The sequence below is a fragment of the Piliocolobus tephrosceles genome, chromosome 12 (genome assembly GCF_002776525.5).
Source record: "Piliocolobus tephrosceles isolate RC106 chromosome 12, ASM277652v3, whole genome shotgun sequence".
In the NCBI taxonomy this organism is placed as follows: Eukaryota; Metazoa; Chordata; class Mammalia; order Primates; family Cercopithecidae; genus Piliocolobus; species Piliocolobus tephrosceles.
Genome location: NC_045445.1, coordinates 101040811 through 101056973, shown reverse-complemented (window position 1 = coordinate 101056973; position 16163 = coordinate 101040811). Strand labels below are relative to the sequence as shown.

The window sequence follows — 16163 nt, the reverse complement described above, 5'->3', positions numbered from 1 at the left end:
CTTGAGGCCAGGAGTTCGAGACCAGCCTGGCCAACACAGCAAAACCCAAGATTGACTTAACATTTGAAAATCAATCAATGTAATTTACCATATCTCAATAGATACATAAAAAGCATTTGAGACCAGGCGCTGTGGCTCACGCCTGTGATCCCAGTGTTTTGGGAGGCTAAGGCGGGTGGATCACTTGAGGCCAGGAGTTCGAGACCAGCCTGGCCAACACAGCAAAACCCAAGATTGACTTAACATTTGAAAATCAATCAATGTAATTTACCATATCTCAATAGATACATAAAAAGCATTTGAGACCAGGCGCTGTGGCTCACGCCTGTGATCCCAGTGCTTTGGGAGGCTAAGGCGGGTGGATCACTTGAGGCCAGGAGTTCGAGACCAGCCTGGCCAACACAGCAAAACCCTGTCTCTACTAAAAATACAAAAACTAGCCAGGTGTGGTGGCAGGCGCCTGTAATCCCAGCTACTCGGTAGGCTGATGCATGAGAATTGCTTGAACCCTGAAGGCGGAGGTTGCAGTGAGCCAAGATTGTGCCTCTGCACTCCAGCCTAGGTGACAGAGTGAGACTCTGTCTCAAAAAAATAAATAAATAAAAACATTTGACAGTATCTACTGCTGATAGTAGTGTTCAGTAAACTGTGAAGAGAAGCTGAGTAAAGGATATCTACCCAGAACCTTATAGAAGACACCTACAAAAAACCCTACAGTTGGCCAGGCACATTAGCTCACATCTGTAATCCCAGCACTCTGGGAGGCCGAGGTGGGAGGATCGCTTGAGCCCAGGAGTTCCAGACCAGCCTGAGTAACATAGTGAGATCCCATCTGTACAAAAATAAATTAAAAAGTAGGGTGTGGGGGCATACCCATTTTTTATCAGATCATTAGATTTTTTCCTATAGTATGAACTCCTTATATATGCTAGTTATTAATCCCTTGTCAGATTGGTAGTTTGCAAATATTTTCTCCTATTCTATGGATTGTCTCTTCACTTTGCTGATTGTTCCCTTTGCTGTGCAGAAACTTTTTAACTTGATGTGATCCCATTTGTCCATTATTCTTTGGTTGCCTGTGCTTGTGGGTTACTCAAGAAATCTTTGCCCGGGCTAATGTCCTGGAGACTTTCCCCACTGTTTTCTTGTAGTAGTTACATAGTTTGAAGTCCATTTTGATTTGATTTTTGTATATGGTGAGAGATAGGGTGTGTGTGTGTGTGTGTGTGTGTGTGTGTGTGTGTGTGTGTGTTTAATAGAGACAGAGTCTCATCATGTTGCCCAGGCTGATCTCGAACTCCTAGCCTCAAGCAATCTGCCCACCTTGGCCCCCCAAAGTGCTGGGATCATAGGCGTGAGCCACCATGCCCAGCCAAAACCACTACTTTTTGAAAGATGCTATTAATAGGCTGAAAAGAGAAATCACAGACTGGGAGAGAAGAATTTCAAAGTAAGTATGCTGAGCCAGACAAAACAGAATACATACTGTATAAATATAATCCCAGGTACCAAAAAACCTACAAAATAGGAGCAAATCTAGAGTGACAGAGAGCAGATCAGTGGTTGCTTGGGGATTAGGAGCAGAGAAGGGTGGGAGGAAGGGATAATAGGGCAGGAGTAAACTTTTGGGGGTGACCAGTATGTTCATTATCTTGGTGGTGGGGATAGTTCTAGACATGTATACATATGTCAAAACTAATCAAATTATACTCTGGCCAGGCATGGGTGGCTCATCCCTGTGATCCCAGCACTTCAGGAGGCTGAGGCAGGAGGATTGCTTGAGCCCAGGAGTTCAAGACCAGTCTGGGCAACATAGCAAGACTCTGTCTCTACAAAAATTTTAAAAATTAGCCGGGTTGCCAGGCGCGGTGGTTCATGCCTGTAATCCCAGCACTTTGGGAGGCCGAGGTGGGCGGATCACGAGGTCAGGAGATCGAGACCATCCTAGCTAACACGGTGAAACCCTGTCTCTACTAAAAATGCAAAAAAATTAGCCGGGTGTGGCAGCGGGCACCTTTAGTCCCAGCTACTTGGGAGGGCTGAGATAGGAGAATGGCGTGAACCCGGGAGGCGGAGCTTGCAGTGAGCCAAGATCGTGCCACTGTACTCCAGCCTGGGCGACAGAGCGAGACTCCGTCTCAGGAAAAAAAAAAAAAAAAAAAAAAAAAATTAAGTGGGTGTGGCGGCATGCATCCTTGGTCTCAGCTACTAAGGAAACTGAGTCAGGAGGACTGCCTAAGCCCAGGAGGTCAAAGCTGCAGTGAGCCATGATCACACCACTGCACTCTAGCCTAGGCAACAGAGTGAAACCCAGTCTCAAAGTTAAAAACCAATCAACCTGGAATCAGGAGGTTTTACATAGCCTCTTGACAGGCAATGGTTGGCCTTCAGCCAGGTTCCATAGACACAAAGTTGCCCAAGCATCATCATTACAGCCCATGGACATTCTCATGAGGTCTTCCAAGTCTAAAACTGCAAGTCTTTGATACTAAATATCTGCTTCCTTCATGTTTTCCTTCTATAATGTTCTCCATATGGCACAATTTCTCTAGAGTCAGTTTGAAATTACTGCGGCCACATTGGGGAACTTTTGAGATGAACAAGGTTGTTCATTTAAGAGGCATCTTAGAACAGAGTGAAGAAAACCTTATTAGGAGATTATTTGGTTTTGTCTAAAAGAAAAATTGTTTTGGGGGGTAGGTAACCCCCCCTCCTTTGTTTCCACATTTCAAGGATTAGTGAGTGGTAGCTTTAAAATTATAAAACTGTCAAAGGCCCAAGTTATTGTCTCCCTCCCCACCCTCCAGTGTGTTTGTCAAAATGGTCTTTCTATATTTATATATTCTTCCCTGTCCTTCAAGAAAGAACGAAATTAGTCTTTGATTATGTTGATGCAAAAGTAACTGCAGCTTTTGCCATTAAAAGTAATGGCAGTTCCTTTTGCATCAACCTAATAAATGATAATTTCATATTTGTCTGAAGCTGGCTTTTTGTTGTTGTTGTTCCTCTCCCTCTCTTTTACTCCCTTGGGAAACTTTAAAGATTAACTGATCAAAAAAATATAATAATAATTCAGGGCCAGGCGGCAGTGGCTCACGCCTGTAATCCCAGCACTTTGGGAGGCCGAGGCAGGTGGATCATTTGAGGTCAGGAGTTCAAGACCAGCCTGGCCAGCATGGTGAAACCCCGTCTCTACTAAAAATACAAAAATTAGCCGGGTGTGGTGGCAGGCGCCCAGCTACCTGGGAGGCTGAGGCAAAAGAATCCCTTGAACCTAGAAGGCAGAGGTTGCAGTGAACCAAGATCACACCACTATACTCCATCTTGGGCAATAGAGCGAGACTTTGTCTCAAAAAGAATATTTAGTTGTTATGCGTATGCTCTAGAAATATCTAGTCCGGATAAACTGTCAAAAGCGTCTAAAAGAAGGAAAGAAAAAGTTACAGAATGTGTTTCTTTTGGGGGACACTAGAAAGTGTATTTAACACAATAGTCTTTGTTGTTATACTCATGAAAAAAATAAGAAAATAATTTAATTTCAAGATAAAGAAGAGTTTTCAATTATGATAGAAGGTCTTCAAAAATAGTTTACCATTTTAAAGTAATGTCAGAACAATATTTTTGCTTGTACAAAAATCAGGATTAAATTACTTAAACTTTCTAAATTTCCTACACTGGTTTTATGGGTTAAGTAAGTTACCATTGTTTCTGTAACTTTATACATATATGAACGACTGAAAGGAATAATATGAACAGGTGTCTTTTTAAGTAGTTTAATTTTATGAAAAAAAATTTTTTTTGAGACAGGGTCTCACTCTGTCACCCAGGCTGGAGTGCAGTGGTGCAGTCATAGCTCACTGCAGCCTCGACATCCTGGGCTCAAGCAATTCTCCCACCTCAGCCTCCTGAGTAGCTGGGATTACAGGCATGAGCCACCAGGCCTGGCTAATTTTTTTTTTTGTTTTATTATATTTTGTCATTCTGCACCTTCATGAAATAATTTTTATTGTTGTTTTTGTTTTTGTTTGTAGACACAGTGTCTCCCTATGTTGCCCAGGCTGGTCTCAAACTCCTGGCCTCAAGCAATCCTCCTGCCTCAGACTCCCAAAGTGCTAGGATTACAGGTGTGAGCCACTGCACCCAGCCTGAAAATTTCTTAAATTTCTACAAACCATAAGGATTTAATGTATTGGCTAAAATTGAAATCTCTAGATCCTAACTTTAAGACTTGAGATAAAAGATTAAGTTCATTAATAAATAATCTTTAGACACATTGGAAACTGACAGTTTCTGAGTAAGGAATAGATAGAAAACACTGGTCACTGAAGGTAATTTTTTATTCTCATTTCCTAGAGTGGCACGGTCCTTATCAATTGTCAATTCAGAAAAAGTACAGAGAACTGGACAGGCATGGTGGCTTACACCTGTAATCCCAGCACTTTGGGAGGCCAAGGCGGGCGGATCACCTGAGGTCAGGAGTTCAAGACCAGCCTGGTCAACATGGTGAAACCCCGTCTCTACTAAAAATACAAAAAAAAAAAAAAAATTTACCGGGCATAGTGGTGCATGCCTGTAGTCCCAGCTACTTTGGAGGCTGAGGCTGGCGAATCGCTTGAACCCAGGAGGAGGAGGTTGCAGTGAGCCAAGATTGTGCCACTGCACTCCAGCCTGGGTGACAGAGTGAGACTCTGTCTCAAAAAAAAAAAAAAGAGAACTCTTGGAATTCTAAAACCACCATAATCAAAGCTCTTAGAAACCCCTCGAACTTCCATAGCCTCGAGTATTGTCATTATTTTTCATGGCAATAAGATCTGCACCCCCCTACCCAAAGGATTCACAAGTTATCTGCTTCTGAGATAATAACAGGTTTCCCTATGCATCTGGAAAGTATTCCCAATCCTAGACTCCACCCTATGACAGGCTGATATGACTCATTGCTGCAGGGGACTCCTACAATACCTCCAGCTTTCTCACCAACAGGTATAAACTGCATTTTCTTTTTTGCTTGTTTGTTTTGAGACGGAGTTTGGCTCTGTCTCTCGCCCAGGCTGGAGTGCAGTGGCCCAATCTCAGCTCACTGCAACCCATGCCTCCCGGGTTCAAGTGATTAGCTGAGTAGCTGGGATTACAGGCGTACGCCACGACACCCGCCTAGTAAATTGCGTTTTCAAAACCCCCACCTCAGCAGCCTCTGCAGGATCTCAAACCTGAAGGTTTGGTTTTCTGAAAAGACATCAGAGAAAAACTGCTTGAGTCTCCATGGAAGACCTTATCAGGGACTGTTAGCAACTGACACAGCAATAAAACCCCAACAGGACACTTAAGTTCCTGTTTCCCAGCTTAAAAGATATACATCAGTTTATCCTGACTCCTGGATGTCTGTTCCATTGGGACACTTTAAACTAAGAGGTTCTTAAGAGCCCTCCAGAAACTTCTCCACTTCTCCAGACTGCAGAAGTGGCCAGATTCAACTCAAAGTTAATTTTCTGATTCTTCAGCAGCCCTTTTCTTTCCCTTCACTCTCCCACTCATCTTGTCTGTTGTACTTTACACTCTCTCTATGATACTAACAGATTAAAAGGCTTCTCAGTGTGTTCTCCCTTATCCTCATCCTGTGATTTCTGAACCTTTACAGTACCCTCTCGCTTAAGAAAAAACACAGCCTGGGCAACACGGCGAAACCCCATCTCTACAAAACAAATACAAAAATCAGCCAGACTTGGTGGCGTGTGCCTGTAGTCCCAGCTCCTCGGGAGGCTGAGGTGGGAGGATCACTTGAGCCCAGGAGGTTGAGGCTGCAGTGAGCCATGATCGTGCCACTGCACTCCAGCCTGGGTGACAGAGCAAGACCCTGTCTCAAAAATAAATTTAGAAAAAAGAAAAAAGAAAAAACAAAGCACCCTGATAGGTTTTTCTCAGAGCATAGCTACTGCTCTGAATTTAACTGTTTGCTGACAAAAAAATTAATAATTCTTCCTTAAACACCACAAAAGGTGCATTTCCTTTAGTAAGCCTCTTCTGGTTCGTAAGTTTCCCTTGCATCATTAACCCCAAACTTTGGTCTTATAAACACTGGCCAGGCACAGTGGCTTACGCCTATAATCCCAGCACTTTGGGAGGCTGAGGTGGGAGGATTGCTTGAGTCCAGGAGTTCAAGACTAGTGTGGCCAACATAGTGTGACCCCCATCTCTACAAAAAATAAGAAAAAAAAATTAGCCAGGGGTGGTCATGTGTGCCTATAGTCCTAGCTAATCACAAGGCTGAGATGGGAAAATCGCTTGAGCCCAGGAGGTCGAGGCTGCAGTGAGCCACAGTCCTGCCACTGCACTCTAGCCTAGGTGACAGAGCAAGACACTGTCTCAAAAAAAATTTTTTTAAAGGGTAGGAAGACTAACCCTTGTTCTACTACAGACAGTTTTCTTGGAGCCACCTGTAGATCAGCAAAATCCTGGTAAATGGTGAAGATCACATAATTGATTCATGTCCTATGGCCTTTACTTAATCTGATGTTGGACAAAAGGGGAGATTGAGAAAGAAAAGCAGTCCGTGACATCCAAAATCCGCCATGGCACCCACAGCTAGGCCTTGGCATTCTCCTGCTGAACATGAACAATTTCAGAGATCACCAACATCAGACAAGGCCATTCTGGGACTGTGATGGATCAAGACAAAGACAAGATTAATTGTAGACTGTCCATATGACAAAAATGGACTAGACGTGATGGCTCATGCCTGTAATCCCAGCATTTCGGAAGGCAGAGGTGGAAGAATCACTTGAGCCCAGGAGTTCAAGACTAGCCTGGACAACATAGGGAGACCTCGTCTCTACAAAAAAAATTAAAAATTTAGGCCGGGCGTGGTGGCTCATACCTGTAATCCCAGCACTTTTGGAAGGCTGTGGCAGGAGGGTTGCTTAAGGCCAAGAGCTCGAGACCAGCCTGGACAAAACAAAGTAAGACCCCATCTCTATTAAAAAAAAAAAAAAAATCATAGGCTGGGCGCAGTGGCTCAGGCCTATAATCCCAGCACTTTGGGAGGCCGAGGTGGGTGGATCACGAGGTCAGAAGATTGAGACCAGCCTACCTAACACGGTGAAACCCTGTCTCTACTAAAAATACAAAAAAGTAGCCAGGCGTGGTGGTGCACGCCTGTAGTCCCCACTACTTGGGAAGCTGAGACAGGAGAATCACTTGAGCCCAGGAGATTGCAGTGAGCGGAGATCACGCCACTGCATTCCAGCCTGGGCGACAGCACGAGATTCCGTCTCAGAAAAAAAAAAGAAAAGAAAAGAAAAAAAAGAAAGAAAGAAAGAAAAGAAAAAAGAAAAAAAATCACAAAAATGACTAAACATCACCCCATCCTGGCTCATCCGAGTGAGGGCTGCTTGTTCTTCAGCCCATTCTCCTTGTCTTCTAGATGAAAATTAAAATACCCAATCGTGCAGTCACCCCTACTCCCTGACAGCATTCAATCCTTGGACTCGCCCCAAAATCACATCACCTAATACAAGGCCAAATTCTATAGTAGGTTCTTTTTTTTTTTAGACAGAATCTCGCTCTGTCACCCCAGCTGGAGTGCAGTAGCATGATCTCCGCTCACTGCAACCTCCGCCCACCAGATTCAAGTAGTTCTCCTGCCCCAGCCCCCCAGGTAGCTGGGATTACGCGCATGCGCCACCACACGCACTAATTTTTGTATTTTTTGTAGAGACAGTGTCCCCTATGTTGGCCAGGCTGGTCTCGAACTCCGGACCTCAAGTGATCCGCCCTCCTCTGCCTCCCAAAAGTGCTGGAATTACAGGTGTGAGTCACCATGCCTGGCCTATAGTAGGTTCTTTCTAACAACCTGTTACTGAGATGTCCCAGGGTACCCCATGGAGTGTGTTCTCCCTCCTCACTGTAAAAAGTCAATAAACCCAGATTTGTTTGACTGCAGGTGGTCTGCGAATAAAAAGCACTTATATTGTAATAAAAGATCCCGATGTACCCTCAGAGAGATCCTGATAAAGCAGGAGAGACAGATAAACCAATGGATCTCAGTGTGATGAGTAATGTAATAAAACATAACCAGGCACTCCTGGAAGAGCAATAGGTCAGAGAGCCAGGAGGGTCAGCCAAGTCTTCCTGATGCAGGGGACATTCAACTGACTCTTAGGTAGAAGTTAGTCCAGTAAGAAGGGAGCATTGGATTAGTGGTCAGAGAAAAGTGTTCTAGGCAGAGGGAATAGCAAGTTCAAAGTCAAGAAGCAGAGAACATGGCTAGAACATGACAGAGATCAAGAAGGGACTCTCCACAAGTTCAAAGGGTCTTGTGTGCTCGGGGTCCATTGCAGGGTGCTATGACACTTTATGTTTTTACTTTATTTATTACTATTTTTTGAGACAGTGTCTCACTGTCTCGCCCAGACTGGAGTGCAGTGGCATGTTCTTGGCTCACCACAACCTCTGCCTCCCGGGTTCAAGCAATTCTCCTGCCTCAGCCTCCTGAGTAGCTGGGACTACAGGCACACACCACCATGCCCAGCTAGTAGAAATGGGGTTTCACCATGTTGGCCAGGCTGGGACCTCAAGTGATCCACCTGCCCCAGCCTCCCCAAGTGCTGGGATTACAGGCCTGAACCACTGTGCTGGCCCTGGCTTTTTTTTTTTTTTTTTTTTTTTTTTATGTGGGTTATTTAGAGAAAGCCTGTAGGGTCAGATGGCAGGACCAGGAATACATTTAGGCTGAGAATGGGGTTGTGGAGGTGAGTGCTGTTGAGGAATGCGTTTTCCATATGCTTTGAAAATGAAATCCAGCCTTTCCTCTTCCCCCACCAAAAAAGTTTTTGCAAGAGTTGGCCTTCAGCCACCAGGGTCTTCTCCACTAGGATGGAGAGGAGCTTTGTTCTTTCCTTTTTTACCTGTTTGGGTTTAACCCTCCCAGTCTCTCTCTGTTCGGCATTTAACAACTTTTTTTGGTTGAAGTAAGAGGTAAACTAGCTGTTCGTCCAAACTCCAAAGCTCAGGTTCACTGGGCCACAAGCCTGTACCCACCATCCCCGTGCCTGCCAGGGGCGGCTTTGCAGGATTCTTCCAGCCGCGGGGGACAGGGACGGGGACGGGGCGGGGTCCCAGGCCCGTGCCATCCACCTACCAAGCCGCCGGGTCCCGGGAGGCGTTTCCCCTCTCCTCGGCCCGCTGCCTGACCTTCGAGCCGCCTGAGAAGTCTCCAGCCTGGCAAGTGCCGAGCCAGGACGGCCTCCCCGCCCCCTCCCTGGAAAGGAAAGGCCCCGGCGACAACAGAGCCAGACCCGCTCGTCCCGTCCCAATCTCCCGATCGGGAGCAGCCAGAAGGAGACTGACTGCCCTGTGCCCACCCGGGAGCCCAGGCCCTTTCAACCGGGCTGGCTGGTGCGCCCTCTGCAAAGCCTGCGCCAGGGACGAGGCAGGCTCAACCTTCAGATTCCCAGGGCCTCTCTGTCACTGTCGCCGTCACCGTCGCCCGAGGCCCCAGCGGCTCTACCAGACTGTTGTGGAGGCCTCTCACCCGCACAGGTACCCCGGGGGCAGCTCGGGCACCTGACGCCCCCGTCCCCGCTCCCTGCTGCCCAGCCACCCCTTTTGTGGCAACAGGCCGGACCTAAATGAAACATTTGGCTCCCCTGTCCCCTCCCCACCGGCTTCTATGAGGGAGCATGGGGTTAAAAGTCGCTATTGCAAAACTCGTGCCTCTGATCTTGAGCCTTATCTAAGACTGACAGGATGAAGGCCTTTGGAGTCTGAACGCAGCCCGCCCCCACCTTTTTTTTTTTTTTCAAGACGAGGTCTCAGTCTGTCGCCCAGGCTGGTGTGCCATGGCCCAATCTCGGCTCACTGCAACCTCCTCCTCCCAGGTTCAAGCGATTCTCCAGCCTCAGCCTCCCTAGTAGCTAGGACCACAGGCTTGAACCACTAAGCTGGGCTAATTTTTTGTATTTTTTGTAGAGAGGGGCTTTCACCATGTTGCCTGGGCTGGTCTCAAACTCCTGACCTCAATGATCCTCCCACCTCAGCCTCCCAAAGTGCTGGAATTACAGGCATGAGCCACCTACACCGGCCTGAGCCCATTTTTAATAGCCAAAAAACATTCCAAATGCTGCTGCAGATGCGGACACTTTGTATTTGGGACTGGTTTGGGCTGTGGTTTTTTTGTTTGTTTGTTTTGGTTTTGGTTTTTTGTTTTTTGTTTTTTTTGTTTTTTGTTTTTTGTTTGTTTGTTTGTTTTTGAGAAGGAGTCTTACTCTGTTGCTCAGGCTAGAATCCAGTGGCACAATCTCAGCTCACTGCAACCTCTGCCTCCCGGGTTCAAACGATTCCCCTGCCTCAGTCTTGTGAGTAGCTGGGATTACAGGCACCCGCCACCATGCCTGGCTAATTTTTTTGTATTTTTAATAGAGATGCGGTTTCACCATGTTGGTCAGGCTGGTCTTGAACTCCTGACCTCGTGATCCACCTGGCTCAGCCTCCCAAAGTGCTGGGATTACAGACGTGAGCCACCATGCCCGGCATGTGTTTCTTTTTTAAAATATAGTTTATTGGAGGAAATATTAGATCAAACATTATTTTTCTTTTCCCCCCCTCTATTCATTTGCCCACCCACATGTAGGATCACTTACTTCAAAGCAGATAGCTACCCTGGGAGAAGGATGAAGATGCAGGCAATTTTTATTTATTTATTTATTTATTTAGAGACAGGTTCTTGCTCTGTTGCCCAGGCTGGAGTGCAGTGGCATGATCACAGCTCACTGCAGCCTCCATCACCCGGACTCAAATGATCCTCCCACCTCAGCCTCCCGAGTAGCTAGGACCACAGGCATGTGCCATTACACCCGCTAATTTTTTGTTGTTTTGTAAAGTCAGGGTCTCACTATGTTGCCCACACCGGTCCCAGACTCCTGGGTCCAAGCAATCTTCCTGCCTCAGCCTCCTAAAGAGCTAGGATTACAGGCCTGAGCCCCTGTGCCTGACAAATGCAGGCAGTGTGGATCATTCCTGGAAACCGCCTACTCAGGGGAGAGGTACAGAAAGAAAAGATTGCTCTTGAAAGTTGCCTCTCTTTCCTCTCCCACATGGGATTCTTATCTGATTTTTTCTCCTTTTCAGATAATTTTTCTGTCTTCTCACAGTTCGCTGGTCATGGTCTCTGGCCTAAAGTCCCAGCATAGAATGTTCCTCTCCTGTGGAGTCCAACACTCCTTGCCAAACTGGCACGGTGTCTTCGTGGGAAGCAAGAAATCACTGAAGGGCTGTCAGTTCCTGCCAGGGTGGTTCAGTGCTGTCCTTTTCTCCACTCCTTCCATGGTCTGTGTTGGAAAATGCGAGTTAGTTCGAATTCAGCGAGTTCTCATTGGGGTGAACATAGTCCTAAAAATGCAGTTCATAAAAATCAACCACAGAGAGGAGAAAAATAAATCAGTAAAGCAGCTCAGAAAAATGCAGGTGTGGAGGTCCCTGGCCTCTGCACCCTCAAAGAAGGGGCTCAACAGCATCAACAGAAGGGGGGGAGCAGAAAGTGCCCTGCAGGCACCCAGAAGGGCCGCCAATGAGCAAACTGCCGGCTCCCTGACCTGCCCTGGGGCCCAGGGTATTGACATAAAGGGCGGCCTTGCACTATTTCAACAATCAGTTTTCTGAGGATCACAAACACCAAGGAGTGGAGGTCAGGGTGTTGCTTTTTTGTTTTCTTTTTGAAAGATCATTTGAGAAACACGTCACTGGTAAGTTGGTTGAAGATGTTTCATGGTCTCTGTTATCAGCTCTTTTCTTTTGCCTACATGTGTCTCTCCCTGTCACATTGCATATCCTGCTCTGACCTGGGGGAAGTGTATCCAGCCTTGCCAGTTCTTAGCCAGGTGTTTTACTATATTTGTTCTGTGCGATGACCTTTCACTCACCTCTGTTACCTTCAATAGATCTCCTCCGCAACCATGTCTTCCATTAAGATTGAGTGTGTTTTGCCGGAGAACTGCCGGTGCGGTGAGTCTCCAGTATGGGAGGAAGTATCCAACTCTTTGCTCTTCGTAGACATTCCTGCAAAAAAGCTTTGCCGGTGGGATTCACTCACCAAGCAAGTACAGCGAGTGACCATGGGTAAGGATGAAGGCTGGGCTCAGATCAGCCATCTTTACCTTTTCCCAGGGGAGGGGTGGTCACCACGGCACTCTTCTTGTCAAAGCACACTGAATACACTTGTCATGTTGTCTGTCCCACTCCATAGCCTTCCACTCTGACCCAGGGTTTAATTATGGATGGTCAATACTTTCCTCTTCCTCTTTGAATGAGGGGCAACATTCCTAGTTTTTTTGGGGGGGAGGGGGGTTGTTTGTTTTTTTGCTTGTTTGTTTGTTTGTTTGTTTTGAGACAGAGTCTCACCATGTTGTCCTGGCTGGAGTGCCATGGTGTGATCACAGCTCACTGCAGCCTTGATCTCCTGGGGCTCAAGGGATCCTCCTGCCTCAGCCTCCCTAGTAGCTGTGACTACAGACGTGTGCCACTACGTCCAGCTAGTTTGTATTTTTTGTAGAGATGGTGTTTCACCATGTTGCCCAGGCTGGTCTCAAACTCCTGGGCTCAAGAGATCCACCCACCTCAACCTCCCAAAGCGTTGGGATTACAGACATGAGCCACCACGCCCAGCCCATTCCCAGTTTTGTTTGGATGCTGGGTTACCCTAGTTCCTGTCTTTCCTTAATACCTTCAGATAACCATGGAAAGTTAAAGACCCAGTTATCTGCCTTGGGTCAGGCCCAAGACCTTAATTTTCAAAACAAAACAAAACAGAACAAAAACAGGTGCCTCCCTTCTTTGAAAGTGAAAACTAGCTTTTGGATGTATAAAGAGTCAACCAGGACCATCTTTGCTCACTACAAAGCCCATTTGCTCACTGTGTCGCAAGTGAGACTCCGTCTCAAAAAAAAAAAAAAAAAAAAAAACAAAATAGGATTCATGATGGAATCTCATGTGCATTTGAGTGTGATGCGTTTATGGCCCTGTGAATTCTAAAGAAGGAATTTATCACTTTCTATGGCCCAAGGGAATGGGCTTGATGTAATTACCGATAAAGAAAAAAGTCTCTTGTTTTCACTAAACCCATGGGAAAAAAATATCAGGAATTCCTATAATCTTGGGACATTTTTTCTCAACCCGGAACTGGGACCTCAACTTTTTTCATTTTTTTAGACAAGGTCTGGCTCTGCCATCCAGGCTGGAGTGCAATAATGCAAACATGGCTCACTACAGCCTCAATCTCCCAGGCTCGAGCAATCCTCCCACCTTAGCCTCCTGAGTAGCTGGAACCACAGGCGTGTGCCACCACACCTAGCTAATTTTATTTTTATTTTTGTAGAGACAGGGTCTCCCTATATTGCCCAGGCTGGTCTTGAACTCCTGGGCTCAAGCAATTATCCTGCCTTGACCTCCCAACGTGCGGAGATTACAGGCATGAGCCACCACAGCCCGCTTTAAACTTCTTTATTTTTAAATGAAAGGGAACAACTTTTTATTTTTATTTTATTTTATTTTTTTTTGAGATGGAGTCTCGCGCTGTCGCCCAGGCTGGAGTGCAGTGGCGTGATCTTGGCTCACTGCAAGCTCCGCCTCCCGGATTTACGCCATTCTCCTGCCTCAGCCTCCCAAGGAGCTGGAACTACAGGCGCCCGCCACCACGCCCGGCTAATTTTTCGTATTTTTAGTAGAGACGGGGTTTCACCGTGTTAGCAAAGATGGTCTCAATCTCCTGACCTTGTGATCCGCCCGCCTCGGCCTCCCAAAGTGCTGGGGTTACAGGCTTGAGCCACCGCGCCCGGCCCCGGGAACAACTTTTTAATTCACCCAGAAGTATGACTGTGGTAAAGTGACTGTGAACTCTGAGGGTAGAATGGGGATGGGGTCCCCTTGCCTTTTCTATTCTCTTTTGCAGCAGACACACATGCCAATCTGTGATCTGAAAAGCGCCCCCCCCCCGCCCCGCCCCCAACACATGGAAAAAGCTGTGGTGTCAGCAGTAGCTTAGAGAGCTACCAAGAGAAGTCTCAGGCTGTAGGTTGGGATCCCCGATGAGAGTTGTCCTACACATTCCCTGGGACCCTTCATGACTCCAATCAAAGTGTGAGCAGGGCTTTGAGCTAAGGGTGGCTCCTGAAGCTCCCATTATCTTACACTGAATAGGTGCTTAGGAAATGTTTTCAAAATCAATTCTTATAAATTTATTTCACCACAGCAATCAATCTCTCCACTTAAAAAACAAAAAATTTCTTGGCCCGGTACAGTAGCTCATGCCTGTAATCTCAACACTTTTGGGAAGCTGAGGTGGGTGGATCGCTAGAGGCCAGGAGTTCAAGACCAGCCTGACCATCATGGTGAAACCCCGTCTCTACTAAAAATACAAACATTAGCCAGGCATGGTAGCACAGCCTGTAATCCCAGCTACTTGGAAGGCTGAGGCAGGAGAATCCCTTGAATCCAGGAGGCGGAGGTTGCAGTGAGTCAAGATCATGACACTGCACTCCAGCCTGGGCAACAGAGCAAGACTCCATCTCAAAAAAAAAACAAAACAAAAAAAAAGTTTTCTTATACATGGAAAAATATTAAACAAAGAAAACCTAAAATTTAAAAACATAAAATATAGTAATATAATGAAGAGATGTGATTATACTATCTCTGCATCTACATTTCTATCTGTTTGTTATTTTTCACCGTGGTTACTTCCAAACAAGGATCTGAGAAACAATTTGCATTTAAATACATATAAAATAGGGCCCCTTAGAAAAGACAAATCCTGGGTCAGGCGCGGTGGCTCATGCCTAATATCCTAATACTTTGGGAGGCCAAGGCGGTTGGATAACCTGAGGTCAGGAGTTCGAAATCAGCCTGGCCAACATGGTGAAACTCCATCGCTACTAAAAATACAAATAAAAATTAGCCAGGTGTGGTGGCGTATGCCTGTAGTCCCAGCTACTGAGGAGGCTGAGGCTGGAGAATTGCTTGAACCCAGGAGGCAGAGGTTGCAGTGAGCTGAGATTGCACCACTGCACTCCAGCCTGGGCAACAAGAACAAAAAACTCTGTCCAAAAAAAAAAAAAAAAGAGGCAAATCCTGGATTGGAGAGGGAGAGAGATGTCACAAAACCTAGTTGCTATAACTAAACTCAGTTTGTGTCTCTGAATTTTCTGGAACATTTTTTGGCAAAATGGGGTATCACTTGCTCTGTAATGACTGTCCCGGTGCCCCTAGATTAGAAATTCCTCCTCTGTACTGGATGTGGCACCTGCTCCATATCATGGCCACTGTGCTTTCACTTCTCTGCTTCCACTAGACTGGGAGCTTCCAGAGGAATTAGGTTTTATGCACATTTCTATCTATTGCTGCCCAGATCAGCACACAAAATTCATACTCAACAAATGTACTAGGTTACACAGCCTTCCCTACTCAATAGAAGGAAGAGAGCGCTCCCATTGTCACGAGAGCTGAGCTCCCACTCTAAGAGATGCCAGGTAGCACAGTGACCTCAGTGGCCTCAGCCACTAAACTGGTACTGCTGTTTAACTGTTGCTTTGCCTCTACAGATGCCCCAGTCAGCTCTGTGGCCCTTCGCCAGTCAGGAGGTTATGTTGCCACCATTGGAACAAAGTTCTGTGCTTTGAACTGGGAAGAACAATCAGCAGTTGTCTTGGCCACAGTGGATAACGACAAGAAAAACAATCGCTTCAATGACGGGAAGGTGGATCCCGCCGGGAGGTACTTTGCTGGTAAGATTTCTCTTAACACCTACTTACTGAGCCTTGGAGGAAATACTTTGACATACAAAGTTTTCACTAGTGGCGAGGGTGGTGGCTCACACCTGTAATCCCAGCACTTTGGGAGCCAAGGCGAGTGGATCGCATGAGCCCAGGAGTTCGAGACCAGCCTGGGCAACATGGTGAAATCCTGTCTCTACCAAAATTACAAAAAATTAGCTGGGTGTGGTGGCGTGCACCTGTGGTCGCAGCTACTCAGGAGGCTGAGTTGGAAGGATCATCTGAGCCCAGTAGTTTGAGGCTGTAGTGAGCCCAGATCGTGCCACTGTACTCCAATCTGGGTGATAGAGTCTCGAAAGGAAAGAGAAAGAAAGAAAGAAAGAAAGAAAGAAAGAAAGAAAGAAAGAAAGA

General features: G+C 46.4%; 1 protein-coding gene across 3 annotated transcripts in view; it reads left to right on the top strand.

Moving 5' to 3' along the window:
- The first annotated feature begins 9199 nt into the window (after nucleotides 1-9199).
- RGN (regucalcin) overlaps nucleotides 9200-16163 on the top strand; it is a 16417-nt gene continuing 9453 nt past the window's right edge. Inside the window, exons 1-4 of one of the 3 annotated variants that reach the window (XM_026451741.1) lie at nucleotides 9200-9534; nucleotides 11122-11735; nucleotides 11931-12108; nucleotides 15582-15764. In XM_026451741.1, the coding sequence (XP_026307526.1) occupies nucleotides 11946-12108; nucleotides 15582-15764 (346 nt within the window). In that variant the 5' untranslated portion in view covers nucleotides 9200-9534; nucleotides 11122-11735; nucleotides 11931-11945. The remainder of the gene's footprint in view (nucleotides 9535-11121; nucleotides 11736-11930; nucleotides 12109-15581; nucleotides 15765-16163) is intronic. The other 2 variants (XM_026451740.2, XM_026451739.1) reach the window with 2 other exon arrangements.